At 46.2% G+C, this 23885-nt stretch overlaps 1 protein-coding gene across 2 annotated transcripts in view; it reads right to left on the bottom strand.

Annotated features, from left to right (window-relative positions):
- PLCL2 (phospholipase C like 2) overlaps positions 1–23885 on the bottom strand; it is a 354897-nt gene that overhangs the window by 146500 nt on the left and 184512 nt on the right. For both annotated transcript variants that reach the window (XM_069212080.1, XM_069212081.1), the window contains one exon: positions 16230–16433. In XM_069212080.1, coding sequence (XP_069068181.1) covers positions 16230–16433 — 204 coding nt within the window. The remainder of the gene's footprint in view (positions 1–16229; positions 16434–23885) is intronic.

The following is a 23885-nucleotide window of genomic DNA, read 5'->3' on the forward strand; positions in this document are numbered from 1 at the left end:
GTGTCTCTGGGCTGGGAAGGGGGTGCCTCTGAGCGCTACCAGACTGCTTTGAAGGGCACATTTGGTGCCCTCCTTGCATGGTCCAGTTTGCACCAGTTCAAAAAGCCCCGGTTCCCACTCTGGCACAAACCACATGAAGAATAGGGGAGTGATTCCCCTTCTTCCCCCCCCTCATCTAGCTCCTGTCCAAGGGAGGTGCACAGAGGTCTGCCATGTGGCCACTTGATTCTGCCATCATGAAGATAGGATGTGCAGAGGCCTCTGGGAGCATCTGACTGGTTAGGCCAGGTAGGTGATTTCCCTGACCCCCTCTGATAGGTGTGTCACTTCAGAGAGTGACCAGTCCCTTTTTAGGGTTACTTAAGGGCTCCCCTGAGGGTGGGCCCTCAGATTCGTCGAGCAAGGCTCTACAAGGAACTCTCTGCAAGACATCTTCTACTCCTCGCCTTTGGAACCACTGCTGGACTTAAACAAGACTGTATCCAGTTGGGAGGGCTCCCAGTGCAACATTGTTTCTCCTGCTCCTGCAAGACTTCTGCAACCTCCGTGGTATGCATCCTCCAGGATCATAAGGACTCTGCCTGCATCCAAGAAGCAAGAAGGAATCGCCCTTGCTATAAAGGAGTCACTCCCCTGCATCCGCAGGCACCTCAAGACAACAACAACCGGCTAGTGGATCCTGCTGTCCCAGGGACAACGTAAAGGCTCTGCTTACCATCTTGGAAGACTGTGGACCCTTGCTGCAGCCACTGGAACGGAACCCCTGTGCATCACGACTGCTGCTCTTGCCAAGGCTTGTTGACTGTTCCACCAAAAGATCTTCAGGCTCCAAGAAGCCCCAGCCTCGAGCACTCTGCAATTCAAAGATCAGTATCTCCGCTGAAGCTCCTGCAATGTGGGACTCCTGTTTTGTTGTGCTGCGGAGGCCTCCCTGACACGCCTTGTGCCTGCTGCCAATTGGTGACTCGCGGGGGCACCTTCAGACCCATGCTGGCTTTCTTCACTGTTGAAGGCCTGCCCTGACTTTTCCAAGGGCTGAGTCACTAGGGCTTTGCTGGTCCTCCAAAATCTGCAAACTTCCTTGTAACAGCTTTCTGCATTTGCCAAGGCTTGTTGGTGGTGGTCCTGGCCACAGCCCCTCCTGCAATCGGGCGACCGACGTGGAGCAGCTCATGGGTGACTCCAAAGATCTGCATCCTCCCTGGACTCTGCAACTGGACTTCTCCTTTCACCATCCTGCAGGAACTTCACCTCCAAGAGGGCGGGCATTGCCTACCTGTGCCACATGTCCATCCCCTAGTGGTCTGGACACTGTCCCCTTCATTTTCAGGTTCTTCACGTCTGGAACCCGCATTCTAATTGCACGACCTGGTCCACGGATCACGACAGCAGCTGGACAACCGAGGCCTCCACTGACTCCAACGAGGGCTTCCGACGCCACATCACCCCTACGTACCTCGGCTCCCTGGTGTAGGTACTCCAGTCTTCTGGGTATCACAGGTGTGGACACTCTCCAACCTTCTTTGTGCCAACTGGTTTACTCGGGGTCCACTGGTTGGGAAGGGTCCTGAATCCATAAATATCTAACAGCGACAGCCCTGTGTTAGCCTACGGGACACTCGACTCGATCACAGCTCTGCTCCCTGACGCCTGCGGGATTTCTAGTACTTATCTTTGGTGGCTTCTTAGCTCTTGGGATTCTAACACACTTACTTTGGCTGTGCACCTCCATTCTTATACCACTTTCTTAGTATATGGATTGGCCCCACCCACAGGGCACCATGTATTTATATGCCTTTGCCAACTGTTACTAAGCGAATATGTTTGTGTTTTGATATCGGCTGGTAGAGATATACGAATGTTAGTAAAGCTATAGTGTTGTAATAAAGAAACCTTTATTTCTGCAACACCTGGTGTGGTCATCTCTCATAAATGATCACTGACTGACTAGAGTGGTATGGCAAGTGCTTTACACTCCTTCTACATCCGCTTTAGCTGCTCACCACAGCCACCTCTAGAGAGCTTCTGCTATCTGGACACCTAAACACAATCACTAAGGGTTGCCTGGACTCAGTGCAGGTGGCCACACCGTAAGTGTACACCATAAACTGAGCCAGCCTCCTACAGGGGCCCCACCATAGGTGCGCACCATAAACTGAGCCAGCCTCCTACAATTGCTGTCACTCTGAAGGTGGTCTTGGGACTGTCACAGACACACTGCTGTCACTCTGAGCCGGTGTTAGGACTGTCACAGTCACATTACTGTCACTCTGAGCCGGTATTACGACTGTCACAGACACATTGCTGTCAATGTGAGCTGGTGCTAGGACTGTCACATGCAAAAAGAACAAGTGATGGATGGAATGCTGAATAATGTCAAACAGTTACCCCCATTACAGAGGTCTGGGCCTAAATCCATTGTTTTTTGCTCACCATGCCAATCCAGTTTGGACCCAGCCATTTGCAAATCAGTCTTGTACCTACTCCCCATGGGAATAATCCAGCCCGAACTGCCAAGCCAGGTCCTCCCAGGACTGGAAAGTAGCATCTAGCGAGCGGTTTCAGGACTGTCACAGACACATTTCTGTCAGCCTGAGCCGGTGTTAGGACTGTCAAAGACACACTGCTGCCAGCCTGAGCCGGTGTTAGGACTGTCACAGACACTCTGCTGCCAGCCTGAGCCGGTGTTGGGACTGTCACAGACACACTGCTGCCAGCCTGAACATGTGTTAAGAATGTCACAGACACACTGCTGCCAGCCTGAACATGTGTTAGGACTGTCACAGACACACTGCTGTCACCCTGAGCCGGAGCTAGGACTGTCACAGGCACACTGCTGCCAGCCTGAGCCGGTGTTAGGACTGTCAAAGACACACTGCTGCCAGCCTGAGCCGGTGTTAGGACTGTCACAGACACACTGCTGCCAGCCTGAGCCGGTGTTGGGACTGTCACAGACACACTGCTGCCAGCCTGAGCTGATGTTAGGACTGTCACAGACACACTGCTGCCAGCCTGAGCCGGTGTTGGGACTGTCACAGACACACTGCTGCCAGCCTGAGCTGATGTTAGGACTGTCACAGACACACTGCTGCCAGCCTGAGCCGGTGTTGGGACTGTCACAGACACACTGCTGCCAGCCTGAGCCGATGTTAGGACTGTCACAGACACACTGCTGCCAGCCTGAGCCGGTGTTGGGACTGTCACAGACACACTGCTGTCACTGAGCCGGTGTTACGACTGTCACAGACACACTGCTGCCAGCATGAACATGTGTTAAGAATGTCACAGACACACTGCTGCCAGCCTGAACATGTTAGGAATGTCACAGACACACTGCTGCCAGCCTGAACATGTGTTAAGACTGTCACAGACACACTGCTGCCAGCATGAACATGTGTTAAGACTGTCACAGACACACTGCTGCCGGCCTGAACATGTGTTAGGAATGTCACAGACACACTGCTGCCGGCCTGAACATGTGTTAAGACTGTCACAGACACACTGCTGCCGGCCTGAACATGTGTTAGGAATGTCACAGACACACTGCTGCCAGCCTGAACATGTGTTAGGAATGTCACAGACACACTGCTGCCAGCCTGAACATGTGTTAAGACGGTCACCGACACACTGCTGCCAGCCTGAACATGTGTTAGGAATGTCACAGACACACTGCTGCCAGCCTGAACATGTGTTAAGACTGTCACAGACACACTGCTGCCAGCCTGAACATGTGTTAGGAATGTCACAGACACACTGCTGCCAGCCTGAACATGTGTTAAGACTGTCACAGACACACTGCTGCCGGCCTGAACATGTGTTAGGAATGTCACAGACACATAGCAGCAACCCCTGAGCAGGCGTTACACGTCACAAGCAAACAGCAGCCGTCCCAGCCAGCCCTCGGAGCCTCGTCGACAGATTACAGCCCCCCGAGCAGGTGTTAGCTGGCTGAGAGTTACATTTCGCCACTGCCAGCAGGTGCTTGGAGCGTGACAAACACATTAAAGCCACCCTGAAGAGGCATTAGGGGTGTGACAAATTAAGGCCCCTCTCATTTACACCTGTGTGTACAGTAGCCAAGGTTACAGACACGTCACAGCCCCTCTGGATGCATACCTGGGTCAGGCGTAGCTATCAATAGTGCAGTGTCAGGTCAGTGGCCTCAGGGCCCAGGGGTGTGAAGGGCGCACTTCAGCCAATGTATGGCTATTGTTTAACTACAAAACCAGGATTAGGGGCCTGATTTCTTTTGCATTAGGGCCCAGTGCTGAGGGTGTACATTACGCAGTACTAGACACGTTCCAGATTTGTTGATACACACATCTGTGCAGTGTAGGGTACCCAGAGGCCAGACTAAAGGAAGCACATGTGGGCCAACACAACATGAGAGATGGAACAAGTGAGTGAGTGTGTGTGTGTGTGTGTGTCTGCACCACACTAAAGCAGTGATTCCCAACCTGTGGCCCGGGGACCCATGGGGGTCCGTGACTGCTTAAAAAATTAAATATTATTAACAGATTGTTTAAGTGTATAGGAATAAACTGGCTAAATGTACAATTGAAAATTTTAAAACATACTATAAATGTCAAGGAACTAGAAATTGGAGACTAAAAATTAAGTTAATATCCTCAGATTGATTGAGCAGTGCAGGTGCATCATACAGAATATAGTAAGGACGATGTGTGGCTTCAATTGAATTTATAAAAGCTTCAACCTTCCTATTAAAATGTTTATTTTTTTAGTTAGAATTTGTTTGCAAATTAAATAAAATGTGTTATTGTTTGTGCATGTGTTTGATCAATGCTTGTTTCTGTATTTTTTGTGTGTATTGTTTTGCAGTTCCAATCATCAGCTCTGTTTAGGGTGTCCCAGCTTCTAGTATTGACCCGGTGGGGGTCCCCAAATTCCTATGATGATCCAGCGGGGGCCCCCAGGTTCCAGTAATGATAAAGTGGGGGGCCACTGAAGTCAAAAGGTTGAGAAGCACTGTATGAAAGTCTGTCAGCCTGTGTGTGGAGCTCAGTTTTAATCATACGACAGACTGAATGTTACACGCAGCTACTCCTGACACCGAATACGTCCGCGTGTCTACATCAGCGCCTCCAGTACACGATGATCAATATTTAATTTTCTAGTAGCGAGTATCTTGTGTCGACAGTGACAATCTGTCCACAGCTCACACAGCACAGCAATGCTGATAAAGACTTGTGTAAAAATGCACATTTATTTCACCTCTTATTTACACCATCAATAAAACTAATTTAAAATGGGTGGTCACACAGTGGTCTATAATGGAAATCCTGGCTGTACAGAAACATTTGACGCAAGGTCTCACTCTGCAGACATGCGTTTGTAAAGCTTTCTCTGATTTAGCAGCCTGAAGTTCCATCCTCTGAAAAGTTTTGTCCCCTTTAAACAAAAGTCATGCCCAAGCTGCCATTTTAGCCCTAAACTGTCCTGTTGGAGTGCAAAAAATAGATGGGTGAAATGTTTGAATTAATCTCAGCCACTGGTAATTACTCTGGGCCGTGACCCAGTACATTGGTTTTTGCCCACCATGTTACCTCAGACAGGAAGAAAACATGCAAATCAGCCTTGGTCCTGCTCCAATAGGAACAGTGCAGCTCAAACAGCCAGGCAAGGTCCTTTCTTAACTGGAACACAGGCAAATGCAGATGTATCCGGATGGACTCTTCCTAGGAGGAACACGGTCAATACAGATTTCTGTACACCAGGCAGACCTCGGTCTAGAGTGGACGGCGGGCAAAAAACAATGGGCTTTTTTTTTTTTAACCCTGCAGTGTTTTATTATTTTTTTTTTAGATTTAATGAAGGGCCAAATCATATTTTTCTAAACAAACACTTATCCCTGACCTACAAGTTTGAGTAAATTTGGTGTGTATTTTTTCAAATTAGCAAAAAAATACATCTATTTATAGCTTATTACTTGGATTCTAATGATAAACGTTTTATATATTGTAATTCCCCGAAGATTCCCAACCCTTGCAACAGGCAGTACTATTACAGAACTGAACATCCCTCGCTTTATTTCCTTTGAAAGGTCTTTTTCAGTTCTAAGGGCCAGCAGTTTCCCTGCAAACGGTGCACTACTTGCCATCGAGAAGCATTAGGCCCTGGGACCACTATTTGATAAAATGGCACAGGAGTCCTTCTCCATGACGAAGTTTCATTACTGAGAACCCACCCGGATATGCGGGTCTGGCAGAAAATCACATTTTCAAAAACAAAATTAAGTTATCTTCAATCTTTTGTTTTTATTTTTTTCCCGAAATATTTAATCAGAAGCTGCCCAATAAATTATTTGCTGTTTTATTAAGGCAAGCAGACCGGTCGCATTTACAGTGCCCTGCACAAACCCCAATATGGCTGCTTTGTGTGAAACTCCCAGAGAGGACATGATACTTCTTCCACAAAGATGGTTGAGGGTGGCTCAGTTATCAAAAAAAGACACCCATGATGAAAAAGTACAGTTAAAAGGTAAGAAGCACTGTCTTCCCGATCATGTGATGATCATTATTTCATAACCAGAGGACAGAATAGGAAGTATCACCCACAAAAGGATGGATGGAAAGAAGGAGCAAAACGGATACAAATTAATAGAAAAGGTACTAAGTGATGGCTTCCTGCACCTGTGAACCAGTCTTGGTTTAATAATTTATGTACCAGTGTTTACAGAAAAAGATGAACTGATCTCATGCCCCCACCCTTGCCACCAGACTACGCCGTACATAAACCCACATTATATCTGGATACTGAACAATTCTTGGAGACCTAAGCCTCCAAATATGCCATTTCTTGCTATCTTCAAATGAAAAGCCTGATGAAGACACAACCATATATTGACCTGCGTTGGCATATGGCAGTGATCAAAGCTCTTACCAACCACGTCTTCATTTTAAAAACAAAATGTTTCTTGCTGTGTCGATTTAGATGCTGCTGCCAGGCTGATTTGTGGCCTAACCGGACTAAAACACATGACACCAGCTCTCAGATCTTTACATTGCTGGGTATTAAGCCCAGAACTAACCATAAGGCTGGGACCACCATTGGTCCGAAGGTAGTCTATGCAAATACTCTGATTACCCAAGATCACGTGGCACCTCCATTGCCATAACTTGCATTCTTCCCCCACGTCTTTAGTACGGGTTCTAAACACAAGAACAGGTCTATCTCTGTAAGTGACTTACTTGGGGGGGCAGCACGTTTATGGAATCTGCTTTTAGAAGTATAATGTGTACAGCCAATCTGGCCTAAATCAAGAAGTTACTTAAAACTGTTGGTGGGTTTTCTTTCTTGACTTGGGCCAAATGTGAACATTGCTTGGTTATTTTTTGTACTGACCATATTAATGTGTGTGAACACGGCCATACAGCTGTGGGTACACTCTGATGGAATTGGGCCAGAGTCAAGTTGAACTGTGACGCTGTTTGTCATTTATTTGTTTTCTGTTAAAAAATATATATATATATATATAAAAAGTTTCCTTTATTCTTTTAGCTGCTGGTGGTGTTCCCTCTTCAGCGCCAAAAAGCTTTGCTGATGTTGTGCTAAATAAATGCAAATAACATCTTCATCCTGCAGCATGGTAAATGTCAGAAATGGATATGCATGCTAGCTTAACGGCTGAGGCTGCTGTTCTTTTATTAGAGCGAAATCTAAGTGTCACTGAAATTTGACTGTTCACAAATAAATTCAAGAGATTATATATTTAGAAATTATTGGTTTAGATACAGGAGACCCTGTCCCATGGGTGATATGTGAGACAAGGGTTTCCTTTAACAGACTTCTGTCTTCAGCCTTTTCCTGCATAATACCTTGCGGTCAGATTCACATCAAAGTATCTTAGGCTCTCCGACTTGCAAAGAAAGTTGGTAAATGAAACGCCTGGTTTATATGGAAGTCTGAGATTAAGAAGAACATCTCTACACCCAAGAAATGCCACATCGTAGATGATTTGTTAAATTAGAAGAGGCTATTTTTCAGCAACCGGTCTAGCCATGGAAAACACAGAGTTTAATGCATAATTTGAAAAGGAAACCTGTCTTTTCTACGGTTACACTCATGAAAGTTAATTCACCATAAGGCCAGGGTTAGAGGAAGTGACATCACATGTCATGGTTACACAAACACACAATCACACACTCTCCCATAAAAACATTCACTTGCATGTATGCACAAAACATACATTTAAAAGCATTTGTTAGTTACCTCAACTGCTAGGAAGGGTCATATTCCGGCAAACGGTACTCCATTTTAGAGAATGGTATTGTTATATCATATGTTATTATTCACTATTAGTGTAATACAAATTGACAAAAAACAAGGAGATTGCAGGCCCAACCGATGGACGAGCTGCCACTGTGCTCCTGGCAATGATTTTGCCACCTTTAAGACCAGGGGGTCGCAAATGCAGTGCTAGGGGGAGCAAAGGGCAAGCGAGGGGTCACAGCTGCGACCCGGTCCATGGTTACACTCCCAAGAAGGAGCTGGGTTTCATCAGCCCAAACACACCAGTAACAGCAGAAAAATAAGACCACAAAGCAAAGGCCACTCTGTTCAAAGATATTCTCTAAGCGAGTAAGAATTAGGACCTAGTACTTTGGGCTGTTTGAGGGCATTGAGGGTCCTGCTGGGACGATAATCTTGGAGAGGCCACGCCCAATTCCCTTTGTAGCATCTCCTTGAACACTTGAACTTAACAAACATTGTCAACACCAATAGGCCTGGCCTTAGGAAGCTGGTGCAGTGGTTACTTTTTATTTTGTACTACAAGAATATGCCACAAAAGAAAAAATAATAAATTAAACATGCAGCCTCGTTTGAAATAAAAACATTAATTTAAAAACTAACCACTGCATTTAGTTTTAATAGAATAAGGCAGATGTTCCCCAGCTGGCAGGTGTACTTGGAACGTGTATAGAAACTATTTAATTTTCAAGCACATTAAGGGAAGAAATTAATCTCATAGTAGCAAAGAAAACGTGGCTTTGAAATACTGCTTCAGGAAGGTATAGTACAGACACACAAAGATGACCAAGCAATAGAGGATAAGAATGGAAAGATAAAACCATTGGCAAAGCAAAGTATTTCCCACAAGCCCTGGCACTGAAGTGCACTTCTTTCTATGCGGATGTGCCAATGCGGCAAGGAATGAGTCTGTCACTCACAATGCGACGGGGCCAATGGTTGAAGTAGGCGGACCCACAGCTGTAAGACGTGGTCGGTGGAAGGGAAATGTTAACATGCTTTCGGCCTAGCAAGGAATAAGAGAGGGCTAGACGAATTCCAATACAATAAAACTGTGCAACACTGGTAGCCGACTTCTGGGCCTTCTGAATTGGCCAATATTGTACAGAATATGTACTGTCTTACAGAAACCCCATCTTCTGTGTTCTTAGAAGCCGCCTCGGCGCTCTTCGAAATCTTTTCTCAGGATGAGTGGCAGGCGTTGAGGCGCCCAACTGCTGCTGGGGCACGTGCCAGGGTCGCCGCCATGATGGTGGGCAGGGTGGCATTTCCCGCCCTCTGCAGAGGAGTTCAGAGCCGGCTCCCTCCAAGGGTCGGACAGTTCCCAGACAGACAAAATAATTTCACACCAAGCTAGTCTTTCTCAGAAATGTTAGCTTAGCAGCAGAGCCCAACGGCAAACATTGACACTGGCAGAGTGGTCAAGAGAGGGGGCTTGGAGGAGGCCTGTAGAGGGCCTTGTTTACTCTGAAACATGAATAAATGTGGATCCTAAGCCAGTAAAATGGAGAAATTGTGTATTTTTAATAATGAATGCATCGGCCAAATTCAGCTTGGCAGAGAGCTGCAATTACTGTCGCAATCCATTCAGAGAAACTCTTCAGCTCCTACGCATATAATTGAGTTCATGTGCTGTTTGGCTGCTATTTTAAGCAGAATAAACTGTGCAACGCTGGAGCCAAGAAAAAGCTTTTAGCAAGTTTTCAAGAAAGAAGTAAGTCACGACTGGCATTGATCGCTAAGCACAACACTCCGGCACAGTGGTGGCCGTCACCTACTACACGCAAGTGTGACATTCAACGATTTCCTCCTTCAGAAGAGGCAGGTTTAACCGCTCGGTGAACCTGCTAGTCTGCGGATGCACAGACCACTTGAGTACAGGTATAGGCATCCGGGAGGCATTTGCAACACGTTTGTGCCTCCGAGTGGCAAAAAAGCCAGAATGCAGGATAACTCACATCTCTGGCTCCAAATTATATGCCACGACTTCACCAACCATACAATCCTTTCAGATGCACCAGACCTTCCTGGAAATCGCCATGGTCTTCTGCTCCTGTAAAAGAAGCTGAGCCACTGTATGCGGAGCTGATCACCGAGTACTGCTCATACATCGTAGCGCATAGTCAAACTCACCTGCATTGGTAAATAAAAAATGTAAACTATCGGTTCTAATTGTCACATAAATCCAGTCTTCATTCAGCAAATGTTGAATTTTTGACAGTGACTTACTTCAGTGTGATGCTCCCTTCCGATCCCAGACTCTTGGACAAATTTGCAAATTTCCCAAAGGGAGCTCATTTGCCTATTGTCAAACTACACCTTTGGCACCATTGAAAGAAGGCAGATTTAGTACTGTTATCAGATGGAGAGATCATCAAGCCCCATAATTACAATATAATATGCAATTGTTAAAAACCGCAAAGGGAAGTAGGTGGCGTGTTATAACTCTTTAAATATATGACTGACGGGTAACAAGATTCTTACTGTGATGGGCGTGGGCTCTGTCCCCGTGCTTGCGTTCACACTGTTATATTGGTTCCAATTGAAAAGTTAAAAAACTCATAACAAATGGACTTCACTTCACTCATGGCGACGGTAGCAGTCAGGGCAACGCTCACCATCAATGACTGCACCTTAGTGTGGGGACCCCACTGCCGTCAGTATTCAGCCCCTCCCTACCCCTCATCAAAGTTGGAAACAGTCCCTAAAGGCCACAGTTTTCTTTGCCTATAGACCAGTTATCACCCACACTCATCAACACAAGGCAGCCATAGCCAAGTGTCTCATCACACCTGGGCCCACACCGTGGCCTGGTGATGGGGGAACCAAAAGGGAAGCTGGCTCTGCACAACTCTATATTTGGGGTCAGGGAAACATAAGAACAGGAGGCAGAACTGTTGAAGCCAAGAGGGAGAGCCTCTAGGCCTAGCCTTCCCTTTAACAGACACAGCTGTACACATATATTCGGTTCACCGGGGTAGGCTCCATCCTGTACCACCCACACCGACACCTTGGTGAGCTCCGCTACGGCAGTATGCCGGCATGGACACAACCCAACTGGCACACTGGGCCACAAACATCAAACGGATGTCTGGGCATCAGTCTACTCTCCTTTAAGGCTAGGGCAGTTTGGCAGATGCCCATAACGTGGGCACTAGAGATGCATTGGCACAGGTTTTCGAAAAACAGCAGGAAACCTGCATTGCGCAGGACCTTCAGTCCTAGGTAAATAGTTGAAAATGTGGTCATGGTTTCCATGGCCACCCACCAGCTGACTAGGTCCAACCACCTGCTGGAGGATCCCGGTCCAACCACCAGTTGGTACTTCCACTCACCACGTCATTTCACCAAAATCACAGGGGTGGCAAAGAGCGCTGGGCTGGTGACGGAAGTGGGGCCAGAGTGCCAGGGGCGAGTCTCGTTCCCCTCAGACACTTCTCTGAATAAATGTATTGAAAGCCACAGATATTGTAATCACTTCTGAGACCAATTCCAGAAACAATCCATACATCAGGGTCTGCCGAGGCAGCCAGGAGCATTCTGTAGCAGGAGGTGCCCAGAAGGGCCCACCTGAAAACTGTGCACTCAGAAGAAACCGTGAATGCAGCCCGCACAAGTAATAGTGCCCGGGGCACATGGTGCCACGCTGGAGAATCCACGCCATAAATGCTGTGTCAGTAGAAATACGCACAGCTTTAAATGCAGTGTTCTGGGAGGCGAGGCCGACGTCACTTCCTGTGCCAGAAAAACATCCCAGCACAATGTCTGTGCCAGACAATGAAATGCCATCAGAAGGCCTATGAAACAGAGGCCGTGCCCGCTTCTGTGCCAGGGTCCTCTCAAAAGAACGGGTGCTGCTGAAACATGCCCGGGCACTGCCATCAGAAAGGCTGTAAACCAGAGGCAGGGCACGCTTCCGTGCCAGGGTAATCTAAAAAAAATGGGTGCTGCTGAGACATGTAGCGCACTGCCATCTGAACGATGGCACGGCCATCAGAACCAGGGCACTGCCATCTGACACCGGGCACTGCTAGCAGAAGGGCTGTAAACCAGAGGCAGTGCTCGCTTACTTGCTAAGGTAACCTGTAAATGGGTGCTGCTCAAACATGCCTGGGCACCGCCAGCAGAAACAGGGCACCGCCATCAGAACCAGGCCACTGCTATGAGAACCAGGGCACTGCTATGAGAACCAGGGCACTGCTATGAGAACCAGGGCACTGCTATGAGAACCAGGGCACTGGCATCAGAACCAGGCCACTGCTGTGAGAACCAGGGCACTGCTATGAGAACCAGGGCACTGGCATCTGAACCAGGCCACTGCTATGAGAACCAGGGCACTGGCATCTGAACCAGGGCACGACTATTAGAACCAGGGCTCTGGCATCTGAACCAGGGTACTGCTGAATATGCTGGCAGTACCCTCAGGGGCTGCCGGGATTTTAGGAGCTGGTCGGCTCAATACGGTGACAACACCTCTGCGGAATTAAACTTTAATAATGCCAGTCTCACGGTTACTGTGCCCGACCTTGTCTGCCCCTCCCCTCCCCCCCCCCCCCCCCCCCCGGTGCCCTGGTGCAAGAAGGGGCGGGCACAGATGGGTTCCAGACTGACTCACTTCCGCACGATCAACAGCAGAGGGGGCCCAACTGCGACCCCAAAATGATGTAAAAATAAAGCCCGGACCACCCTGGGTTGGAGTCATCTGGCAGCAGAGGTCACATCCTCCGTGGAAAGGTCAGGCATCTGGAAGCTTCCGCCCCAGCCCCTCCGGCCCCTGCCTTCTAAGCCTGCATCGGGGCAGCGGCCACCCGTGGGTCAGGACCCCCCAACCTGTGTGACCTTCTGTGTTTGTATGTCTGAACACCCCACTCTGTCGAGGCCCCCCTACATCCATAACACAACACCCCCTCCCCCCAATCAATACGAAATGCAAACCCCAAATGATTTCAGTTCCAAGGGGTGAGACTCGCCTCAACTCGAAACAGATCAATAACTGGAGGTCCAGCTACTGCTGATGACCCCTGACCCCTGCCCCCTCCCGGGCCTGTCACCATAGACTGACCTCTGAACCCCAGGCATGTGTCCCCCTCACCCTCCCCTGCTTAAATCAAATCTTGTGCGCGCCTCCGACTCCCCATCACCCCTGGGACCACCGCGACCATCACAAGAAAGAGCCCCGAAGCTGCAACAAGCGAAAAGAAAACGATGGAATCACAAATATTAAATTCATGAGACAGCAGCCCTTCCGGCGGGCCAATGGAAACCTCTTTACTTTAAAAAAAAACTTCTATTCTTGGCCTTAAGGAGCTATACTTTGATATTTATAATTCGCCTCCTTTAGAACGCCGGTGCTATTTCACAGTGCACCAGGAATGCACTTTTCATTCCACACACAGCCCACGCCTTGAAGCGTCCAATTGAATTCATGAGCCTAGTCTCACTCTTTCATTAATCAATCATTCATTAGTACCAGTCCTTTAAAGCTCAGGGCCTACCGAGACTAGTTCTTAAACTAAAACCTCCCTCGGCCGCTACTGGACACCCACAGTGGTCTCACCCCCCCCTGTTGAGCCGCTGGCACCCCTCGGCCTGCCAAGCTTCCCCAGTCCATGCTGCTCCAGTCCAGGTTTTTCCTTTGAATTCTGGAACACGTGGTATCTTTTTCACGCCTTATAAAACAGGACTACAAATGCAAAGGAAAAAAATCCGAACTGCAGCCTGGGAAACTTGGACCACTGTCTAAGAATAAATACCCCCCTCCGTATCCTGCACCCCCAGTCACCCCAAAGTGAAAAACAGTGACAGCATCACCCGCGGGCTGGACCAGACCAAAAACACTGAATACCTCCTAACAGACCAACATCCATCCATCCCCAGGAAGACACTCAGGCCTTACTTTAGGGAAGTCACTCTCGTGATGCAAAATGCACTGTAAAGGGGCGATTCTCACCCATTTGTAGTCTGGATCTATGAAATAATGAAGTTATTTAATGCATTTAGTTTTATAGCCACGTCTCTTAAAATATACACTGACTATATCACATTTATTCAGTTCACGAAGCCTCTGACAAACGTCTTAATTGTGAATCGTCTCTTTGAAATAATTGTCTTTCCAACAAAACTCATGACACCAGGAAAGAAACCCTCTGCTTGCAGTCAGTGTTCAACTTAATTAGATGGCCTAGTTTAATGGCAACAGCAGGTACTTAAAACAATTGTAATTAACGGGAGTAACCTCACTCCTGACCTTTGCTGCAATGTGTTCATGTCCTCGCGCGTGCCCGTGTGCGCCACCAGGAAGTCACCGTTCCAGGCCTGGGCCTTTCACTTAGTGGTTCAGAGGAAGCAAAGCAAAACTGCAGCTCCCAGAATGCACCGTGTACTTTTATGTATCTGAAACTTATAGAGCGCACAAAACCCTGAGGTGTCAAGGCGCTAACGGAAGAAACCCGGTCCCAAGAAAAAGCAAGGGGCACAGAACTTTAGAAAGTTGAAGTTTTAAGAGGCATGTTATCAGCTGTGTTTTTTTCACTGTTCACTAGTCTGTCAAAATAAAACAAGCAGCATACAGCAAATTTCTCTAAAATGTCGAAATACATTTTTGAATCCAACAAAAGTGGGCTTTTACATCTTAAGGGATTCAAAAAACTGCCTGGCTGCATTTCCACAGAAATGGAATGAAACTGCACAGTTTCTTAACATTGACTGATTCCCAGTCTCCGGCATCATTGGCACGGTTTCCAGTCCTGGGCTTTCGTGCGTTGACAATGCATTGTGGGAGTTGTAGTTTTGATGACTCACCCACCTGATAGAAATGACTTCCGAGCGAGAAGATCAGGGTTGGAACCATTGTCCGTGGTGACGGAGTGAAGCTGCCACCCGAAACAGGAAGCATTACTACTTTTCTCTTATGGACGAAGAATAAGCACACAAATAAAAAAGATTGAAGAACCTTTAGAACTCACAATAGTGATTGATAACCCTAAAAACCCAGCCCTTGCCCTATTAAATTCGAGTCCACAGCCCAGGCCCTCATCTCGTGACACATGGGTGGCGGCAAAGCTCTACTCGCTGGTCTCCAGGATTCCTGATGACCCCAGCCCAAGTCCTCCTCATTGTGGTTCGACCAATCACCGACCAAACGTCTGAGCACGTCATCCCTACCATGGAAGAACTGCATGGCCCCCTCTTCCTGCCAGGATGCACTAGAAAGCCTGCAGTGTGCTCTATATGGCCCCCACAGCTGTAAACATGACCTTGTCTAGTGGTGCACCTTCCAGACCAGGCAGGAAGAACTCAAGGTGCACAAAGAAAGCAGACGCCAATGAGCTTTTCTCCGCATATGGCCCAAGGGTCTGAAAGGGCTTTCTGCACCTTATATTGGCACTTTTACTGGTGATATTCTGGAAAGCTCTCTAAACCCAACTCTCCCACCATCCTGGACTGTTCTCCCCGCCTCACCTCAACACCACTCTTATGCTGTGTTTCTGATATTCTGCAGGTTTGTCCTCGGCTTCTATTACAAACACACCTGGACTTCTCGGCGTCCTCACCTGCTGGCTATGTATCCTGTTATGTACACAGCTTGACTGCCCTTTGGGCTAGGTCCATGACTGTTCAATATCTCCAATCAAAGAAACGCAAGATAACCTCTTAAAACCGGAAAGTCTTAATGGACACCTTGTTCAAGTGATCGGGGAGTATGAACCTTATATCCACTTTTAAACTCAGAGTGATATTTTCACACATTTGAAGCTTGCAAGTCCTGAACCAAAACGCTTTCACTCAAATCCTACTAAAATGTGGGAAGTCTCGGATGTGTTATGTCTGTTCCAGCTAGCAAAACCAGGCATGAAAAGCAAAGGAAGACCAAGAGGACCCCTCTCAACAGAAAAAGCTCGGGACTGAAGGGATCTCCCTGTGGTGGAACGTCCATGTGCAGGGTTGGGAGACGTACTCACCGCATCGTACGCAGTGACGATCTTCCGCAGCACCTCCGGCACCGTTCCCTGGAGCTCCATGGTGGGGTACTGGTCGTTGAGGTTCATGACGACTAGCGGCGTATTGTCCGGTCCAACCAAGCGCGTGGAAAGGGCTAGTATGCACTGCATGAAATTTGCCACCGGAGAGAGACCACATAACTCTTTGAAAGAAACTACGGCATTCTGTCAAAGAGAAAAAAAATACACTGGGGGTTAGCTCATGGGGTTACCAATGTCATGTCATTTTCATCTGCATATTTATACTTTGGGTTGTAGTCACCTAAACAAAAGTTAACTAACACACTCTCTGTGTACACTTACAATTTAGATTTAATTCAACAAATTATACATGTAACTAGACTCTAGGAACACAATGATCTGGTAGGGAATTTAGCATTAACACAATTATTAGTCAAAAGAGTGATTTACATACACTGGGGCTCGTATATCCATATACACGAGTTATGTTGCAAACATAAGCTTGTGAGGGACTCGATGACCAACTGCTAGCATCCATGGTGGGGGCTATTTCACCCCAGGATCTACCTAGTGCCACTGCCCATCACCAATGCAGTATCAGGCTGCAATTGCTGCCATTTAAAATGTTTTCTAAGATAGCTGCCCGTGTGGGTGCATCTGTGCAAACAGGTTGACCATCTTGGAATTCTTATAAAAAAATATAAATTCCATATGTCCACTGTGCGCAATCATAGTGAACCATCCTGGAACATTTCTTCATCCTCAAATGCTTTTTCTTCAGCTTACTTATCACTATTTATCACAATTCCAAGATGGCTTCAGTGCTCACGCACAACAACCATTTTGGAATGCTTTTTCTCAAGCTTCATGAAAACTATTCGAAGATTGGCAGTAATTATTGCACACACATAATGCTAATCTGTGTGTGTTTGTGTGTGTGTTGGGGGGGGGAGTGGATGGACAATGGTAGAGCTAAAAGTTCTGTACGCCACTGTCACAGGCAAGGCCTACTGGCTTGTCTACAATTGTCTCTTGTAAGCTCTCTCATTCAGAGAAAGGGATGCTTTTTGTCGGATTCCTCCAGAGAAGACTGAAAGCTGGTCACTTAGCACTTTAAAGCTGGGCTTCAGGGTGACTACCAGCGTGTACTAGCACAGCACCTCCTGCATTTCTAAATGCAGAGATCCATAGGATGTAACAACTGCCTTGCCTAACTGCCTCCCTTTCATGCACACCTACAGCCACGGAGTCTAGTGGAGAACTTGGGCTGGACCGGGAACTCTTCAAAACCTCAAAGCTACAGAGGCTTTCTTGTCGAACGGAGCTGGGTCTTGGAGACCCCCAGTTGGTAGACTTCATCACTACATCTTCTACTGGAGGTTTACCAGACACAACTGGCAAGACCATGGAACACTTGCTAATACCAAACTTAGCAAAAAGATATATGGGATTTAGGCAGTGTACAGTGAAAGTGTGGGAAAGTGTCTCCTGGAAATTGGTTGGCATGACCACCAAATGTTAATTTCAAGCGCGGGGAGATCTTAATGGTTGCCCTCAGCTGCTGCAGTGACAGTAGATTTGAGCAGAATAAACCCACAGGCTTTCCTAGGCAAGTGCCATGCTGCCAACCCTGGTGTCACATCATCAAGGTATGCTTTCTGCATGTCCCTTTGACTTCAAGTGATACTCAGTGACATGCACCTCTGGAAAGAGACGGTGTGGACTGCCACTGCAACCAGACAAGCCAAAGAGGTGGAATAAAACTCCAAGCATGTGCATTCCCATGTTGGAGCTTGAAACCAGGATGAAGAAAATGAGATTGCAGTTTAATTTGAGGAAGTTGTATTCAAAGAAGCTGCAAACTACAGGGAGGAAACCGGATAGCCAAATGCTAGCATGGACCCCCCCCCCCCCCCCCCCCCAAAAGGCAAGTCCACTCTAAGATGGAACCTTCATGGAATAATGTTCTCCAACTCAGGATGCCATTGTTCTCCATCCTCAAAGTAAACAAAAATAAAAACAAGATGGTACAACTTATGAGGGTAGGGACACTATTCAATGAATATACATGTGGCCCTCTTGATCAAGTCGTTAGAGATAGTATGCATATTCATCTATGAATTCACACTAGATACCTATAAATAAGAATGCAAATAAGACAGAACCACCAGAACCAAAGGAATACTCATCCTCCTTGAAAGACCACCATGTGCACCCCACAGTACTATGCACTCTTATAGTTGTAATTTATCTCAAAACACTCTCCTTCCTCAAGTTTGTCACAGGAAGTCCTTTGTAACATACCTTTCTCCAGCATACACCCAGGCAACTTCACAATCTTTTTATTTCACACATTCCTGGCATTCAGCACAAAAGCGTAAGCCTCAACTATCCTCTGTTGGAGCGGTAAGGAAAAGCAAGGCAATCCCTTTTTCAACACATACCCGTTCTCAACCCAAACCCAGTCCCAGTCCCACAGAGCTTGCAGGAACTTGTTGGCTCCGAATCATCCGCAACCTCACCAGTCCCCTCACGTTTCCTCTCCACACCCAAACTTAACATGATCCTGGACAACCTAACCTACCCCCTCAGCAATTCACTTGAACTCTTCCTAGTACCACTATTGGGAGTGGTGCAATACACTCACACTAATGTGTCAACAGCCATCATGCAATCATCCTTCCTGCTCAGAGAGAACTGTAGTGCCTTCTTGAGAGTCCCATTTCACCTTTCCACAACCCCTTTCCATTGGTGATAGTACACAGCATATCTAGCATGTTCAATCCCCTTCTCTTCTTCAGTAAATATTTCTTCCTCACATGAGGCACCAGCTGTATCTTATTATCTTTCATCATATATGTCAGCATTCCTTCCCTCTCACCCAACTCATCTACAAAAACAATGACTTCTTCTGTGGTGCTAGGACTGATTAATTTCACTTATGGCCAGTGTGAGAAATAATCAACTACTGCTAAGGTGTACTGAGAGTGCTACCTAAAACTCTACCTGGACCAGAAATATATAGGATATCTTCTTCCACGGACCATCTAGCTTGTCCATCAATACAGGAGGGCACTCTACTGGTCTTTGTGACTTGTCACTCCATGCACATAGGACACAGTCCTTAATCTTCCACTCTACACCATGGTGCCAACCCAGCCATGAATGCATACCACCGATGTAGAGTTTAGTGGCACTTCCATCAATGTGGCCACCATGAGCCAACATTAGACTTTTCAACCTAGGAACCTCCGGCACCACCAGCAACTCCTTCCTAAAAGCAGTTCCATCCACACAAGATATCTCCACAATGACATTACCGAAATCTTCCACTTCAGCATACAGATAATTTTTTCTAGGTCAGCCTTCAGTCAGGTAACCACAAACATCTTTCAAGACATCATTCTCTTTAATGGGAACCCATTCCTCATGTGAGACACATCCATCCGTTACTTCCTGCATTCTTGAAACCACAAACTGATCTCTTTGAGACTCTCCTTCATGGAAGCCCTAACCTGGTAACCACGAGAAACAGCCTGCCCAAACATTTCTTTTTGCCAGGACAGTACATCATTCTGAAGTTCAGTTCTTGGAATTTCAGAAGCCATCTTAAAATTCTAGCTGTGGATCCAACAGTACCCATGGGCGTAAATACGCCCACAGGAGGACGATGATAAGGGCAGGCAGTAAATTCAGGTCCCCCCAACACAAATATCTTGAAATAGCTTCCTCCCCATCAACATGCTGGTCCCTTTCTCAGTGGTGCAATTGTGCACCCCTCAGCAGCCAAGATGCAGACGCTATCACAATCTCCTTCCCTTTCCCGAGTTGTAGCAACACCGCTCCCAAAATTCAGATTGCTCGAATCAGTATTTATGATGACCTCATCCCTGGGGTCAGTGCTTGAGCCTCGGCAATGTGTTGATTTCAGAGTCTGAGTTCCTGCTCACTCCCCTCACACTATAGAAATCTCTATGTTTTTCAACATTCCCTGCATGCTTACGTCTGGACTAAAGACAGCATTAGGTGTCTTGCCAGCCTAATTGTTGCCAAAAAAACATACATATATTAAGGCTCTCAAACAACAATCTTTCGCCATTGGTGTGTTAAAATGTCACTCAAATAATGTCCCATCCCACTACAACACAAAGTATAGGTCAGTGGACTAGCCCACTTCAGCCACTGAATGCCTTCCTTTTACGTGACTGCAGTTTACCCTTTCACGTGTACACACACACTTAAAAATAGTTCTCCAAGAATAGAACTTTGTAGACACTTGTACTTTTACTGGTGTTCACTGTGTATAAATAGGGTGTTATCAACTATCTCCCTAACACTCAAAACATTTATTGTAAGTTGCAGTGTTGACTCATTACTATCAACCAGTGTTGGTTTATTTATTTATCCTTTAGAAAAACAGCGCTTTAGAGTAGCTAGAGTGTTGAACCACAGCCCTCATCTTTGTGACTTACATTTCAAGCAATTGTATTTGACATGAGAGAGACCTCTAGTAATGACTGGAGGATTAGCAGCAGCTTTGCAGTGCAATGCATTCACTGTGCGCAAAGATTCCAAGATGTCAGTCTCATCCCACAATAGCTGTGCTGTTGCCATTCTCTGTTGGGGTTGTAGGGGCAAATCTTAATTCCTAAAAAGAGAGGAACAGTTTGAACATGGAAGTCAGCCCATGGCCAACATGATCTTGCAGAAGGTAATCTGTTTATTGCACTTGTTTGAGGAAGACTTGGTCCTAGGTCCAAGCAGAGCTGTATGTATTGTCACACGATGTCATCATTTTGAGCCTTTTACATAACTCACTCTCCCAAAGTGTAAATATACACCCATGGAGGGCTATGACACCATTGTATTCTTCTGTGAAGACCTCTCTTGGTCGTAGAGTGCAATAAGCTTTCAACTGCACTCTTCTCAGAGGACCTCTGTTTGTAGTATAGCATAATATACCTACTAACACATCTGCATATTATGTATTATATGTATATATTATACAAAAGGCGGTCACCACTGGGTAGTTTTAGTTGGGTCACATTTTCCATAGGAAGAGAGTTCTTTGTTTCACGAATAACTTTGGCACCATTAGGTAAAGAGGTACAAATCTTCGAAAATAGAAATTCATCCATCTCAGCTCCTCCACAGAAAGTTTTGCACTCATTAGTGAAATGTGGGCCAAGAAAAGGGGGGAATCCCAAAAGTGAAATTTCCTGTTAATTACTAAAGGAAGCTTTGCTCTCCAATAGAGAAGAAAATTTGATATATGTGGACTGTTTGTGTCTTTATATGCTCTGATATGCCAATTTAAAGGGGACTAATTAGCTGGTAACATCCTAAACAATATGTTGTGTAAGCCATTAGAAGCCATTACAGAACTCGGGGACATGGTCCCTGCATCGTGAACATAAAAAAATAATAAAGGTGCAGGGTGAGCGCATCCTGACCTCAAGGGGACTGGGGGTGGGGTTGTGGAATCAAAAGGACCCGGACCCTGCCTAATTGGCTGGCCAAAATGTTATTCCAGCCATTAGAGGGCATGGATACATGGTCCCCATTGAAATGCGTAGTAGTGAATACCAGGTTTTTAGGGTCACAAAAAGGAACACACATAAAAAAGGTGACAAGACATTTTAGTGGCAATATAAAAGATGTATTGATGGTGCTATACTCATTTTAGGAATTCTGTTGAGATCTGAGGTGATTTCACCCTGTGAAAAATCCTGACACTGTGATGGGATTTGATAAACGGGTTTGAGGAAAATGTTTTTCTCTCATGATTATCTCAAAGAGGTTATAGAAGGTCCTTCAGAAGTCAAAATGAGAGCATATTTTCTTTAAGTTCACAATATCTTCCTCTGTCATGGAAAAACCAAGTTTGATATTCTGAGTAAAATGTGTACTTCCAACATCAGCAGCAGCCTATCTGCTGATTCCACAGTGTTCTACTGAAACTTCCACAGTGTTCTAATGACAATTAGAGTGCTAACCTTCTATATTTAGGACATAAGTGTGGCACACCTGAACGCAATCTTGATGGATTCAAAGCTGTAAAACGTAATGTATTTGCTTTAGAAACTACCAATACGAGGGGCGTCATTTTGTCGTTAAATTATGGTTAGTGCTCTAAAAAGCTAAAATGAGGACACATTTTCGAGGAGTCCTAAAATATCTTCCTCATCCATTTCAAGTGAAACATTCTGAAAAGCAGACTAAAACATGTATTTTCAAGACCATTCTGTATTTATGAATAAAGTGTGGCACACCTGAAATCCATCTTGATGGAATCAAAGCCGCAAACCTGAAAGAAATTTCCCACGGAGTATACCGTAGTAAATGAACACAATTAGGAACTTCTTTTTTGTCAAAAAAATTATGGTTATGGCTAGTGCTTTATAAAGTTAAAATGAAGACACATTTACTAGGAGTTCTAAAATATCTTCCTTATCCATTTCAGTAAAACATTCTGACATGCAGTGTGAAACGTGTCCGCCAATACAAGCAGCAGGCTGCCAGTTAACTCCCTAGTAATGACCTGCAGCGTCACCACAAAATGAACAACTACAGTGCTACCCTTTCAAATTCAAGACAAAAGTGAGGCACTCCCGACGCCATTTTGTTGGAATAGGAGCGGTTGACCTTTATGCCTTCATTGAGGAGCAGTCTTTAGTTGAGATGGCAACTCATGCATGAAACAAGTAGGTTGAAAATGGGAAGGGAGGTTTGGGTTTTTGATAATTTGAGCCACAATGTATTTTTAAAAGGGCTCAAAATAGTTGGAGAGGTAGATTGTTGTGCAAGTACAGCCTACCCTTTTTCTCGTACCCTTAAAAGCTCCCTGATTGTAAAATAGTAACAGTCAGATATATATACAAAAATGTAATATGGCAAGCATGCAAGGGACCTGAAACGCCTGTCAGGGACCGAGCATTACCCCAGAGTGTTGCGGTCACAAAGAAATGAAGATGGGGGGGGATGCTGAGCGCCAAGACATCCTGATGTGCGGAGTTATGAGTACAATGGAACCTAACGAGTCCTAAGTACTCACAGCCTGTGGAGCCATTCCTCAAGTTTCCTGCATCCAAAGGACTCAACAACATGTGCTTCACAGCCAGACTCAATCTCCCCCTGAAGGGGTCACTGAATTGCTGGGTGCACCAGACTGTGCTATATTCAATATAGTCTCATTCCTAGCGATCTGGATGGCTTTCCAAAAAGGCATGCCCACACCACCAGTACCCACCTATGCCAGCGCGTGCAGAGGAGACGCATCATGAGGCCATTGACGAACCTTTCAATGCCCCAGTAAAGGGAATCGGTTCACTTATTCTAATGAGAGAGCACCATGATTGAATTTGGCAGATTTAGAACTTATGCCAAAGTGGATCAGGGAAAGCGTAAACCCCAAAAATGCACACAAAGGGACAAGGCCCCTAACTGGGGGAATCCTTATTCATGGATCCACTTCGTACGTCACAAGTGTATTTATATAGTAAGCGAAGACACCTCACCCATGATTAGTGGTGGCAAGCTTCAGCATATGAATCCTCCCCTCATGCGGGTAGGTACCCACAACCAGAATGGACTCAACGACTGTGTGGAACCTCGATATGAACTATTCCTCCAGGACAAGTGCAGGGATCAAGGTTT

Source organism: Pleurodeles waltl, chromosome 10, assembly GCF_031143425.1.
Source record: "Pleurodeles waltl isolate 20211129_DDA chromosome 10, aPleWal1.hap1.20221129, whole genome shotgun sequence".
Classification (NCBI taxonomy): domain Eukaryota; kingdom Metazoa; phylum Chordata; class Amphibia; order Caudata; family Salamandridae; genus Pleurodeles; species Pleurodeles waltl.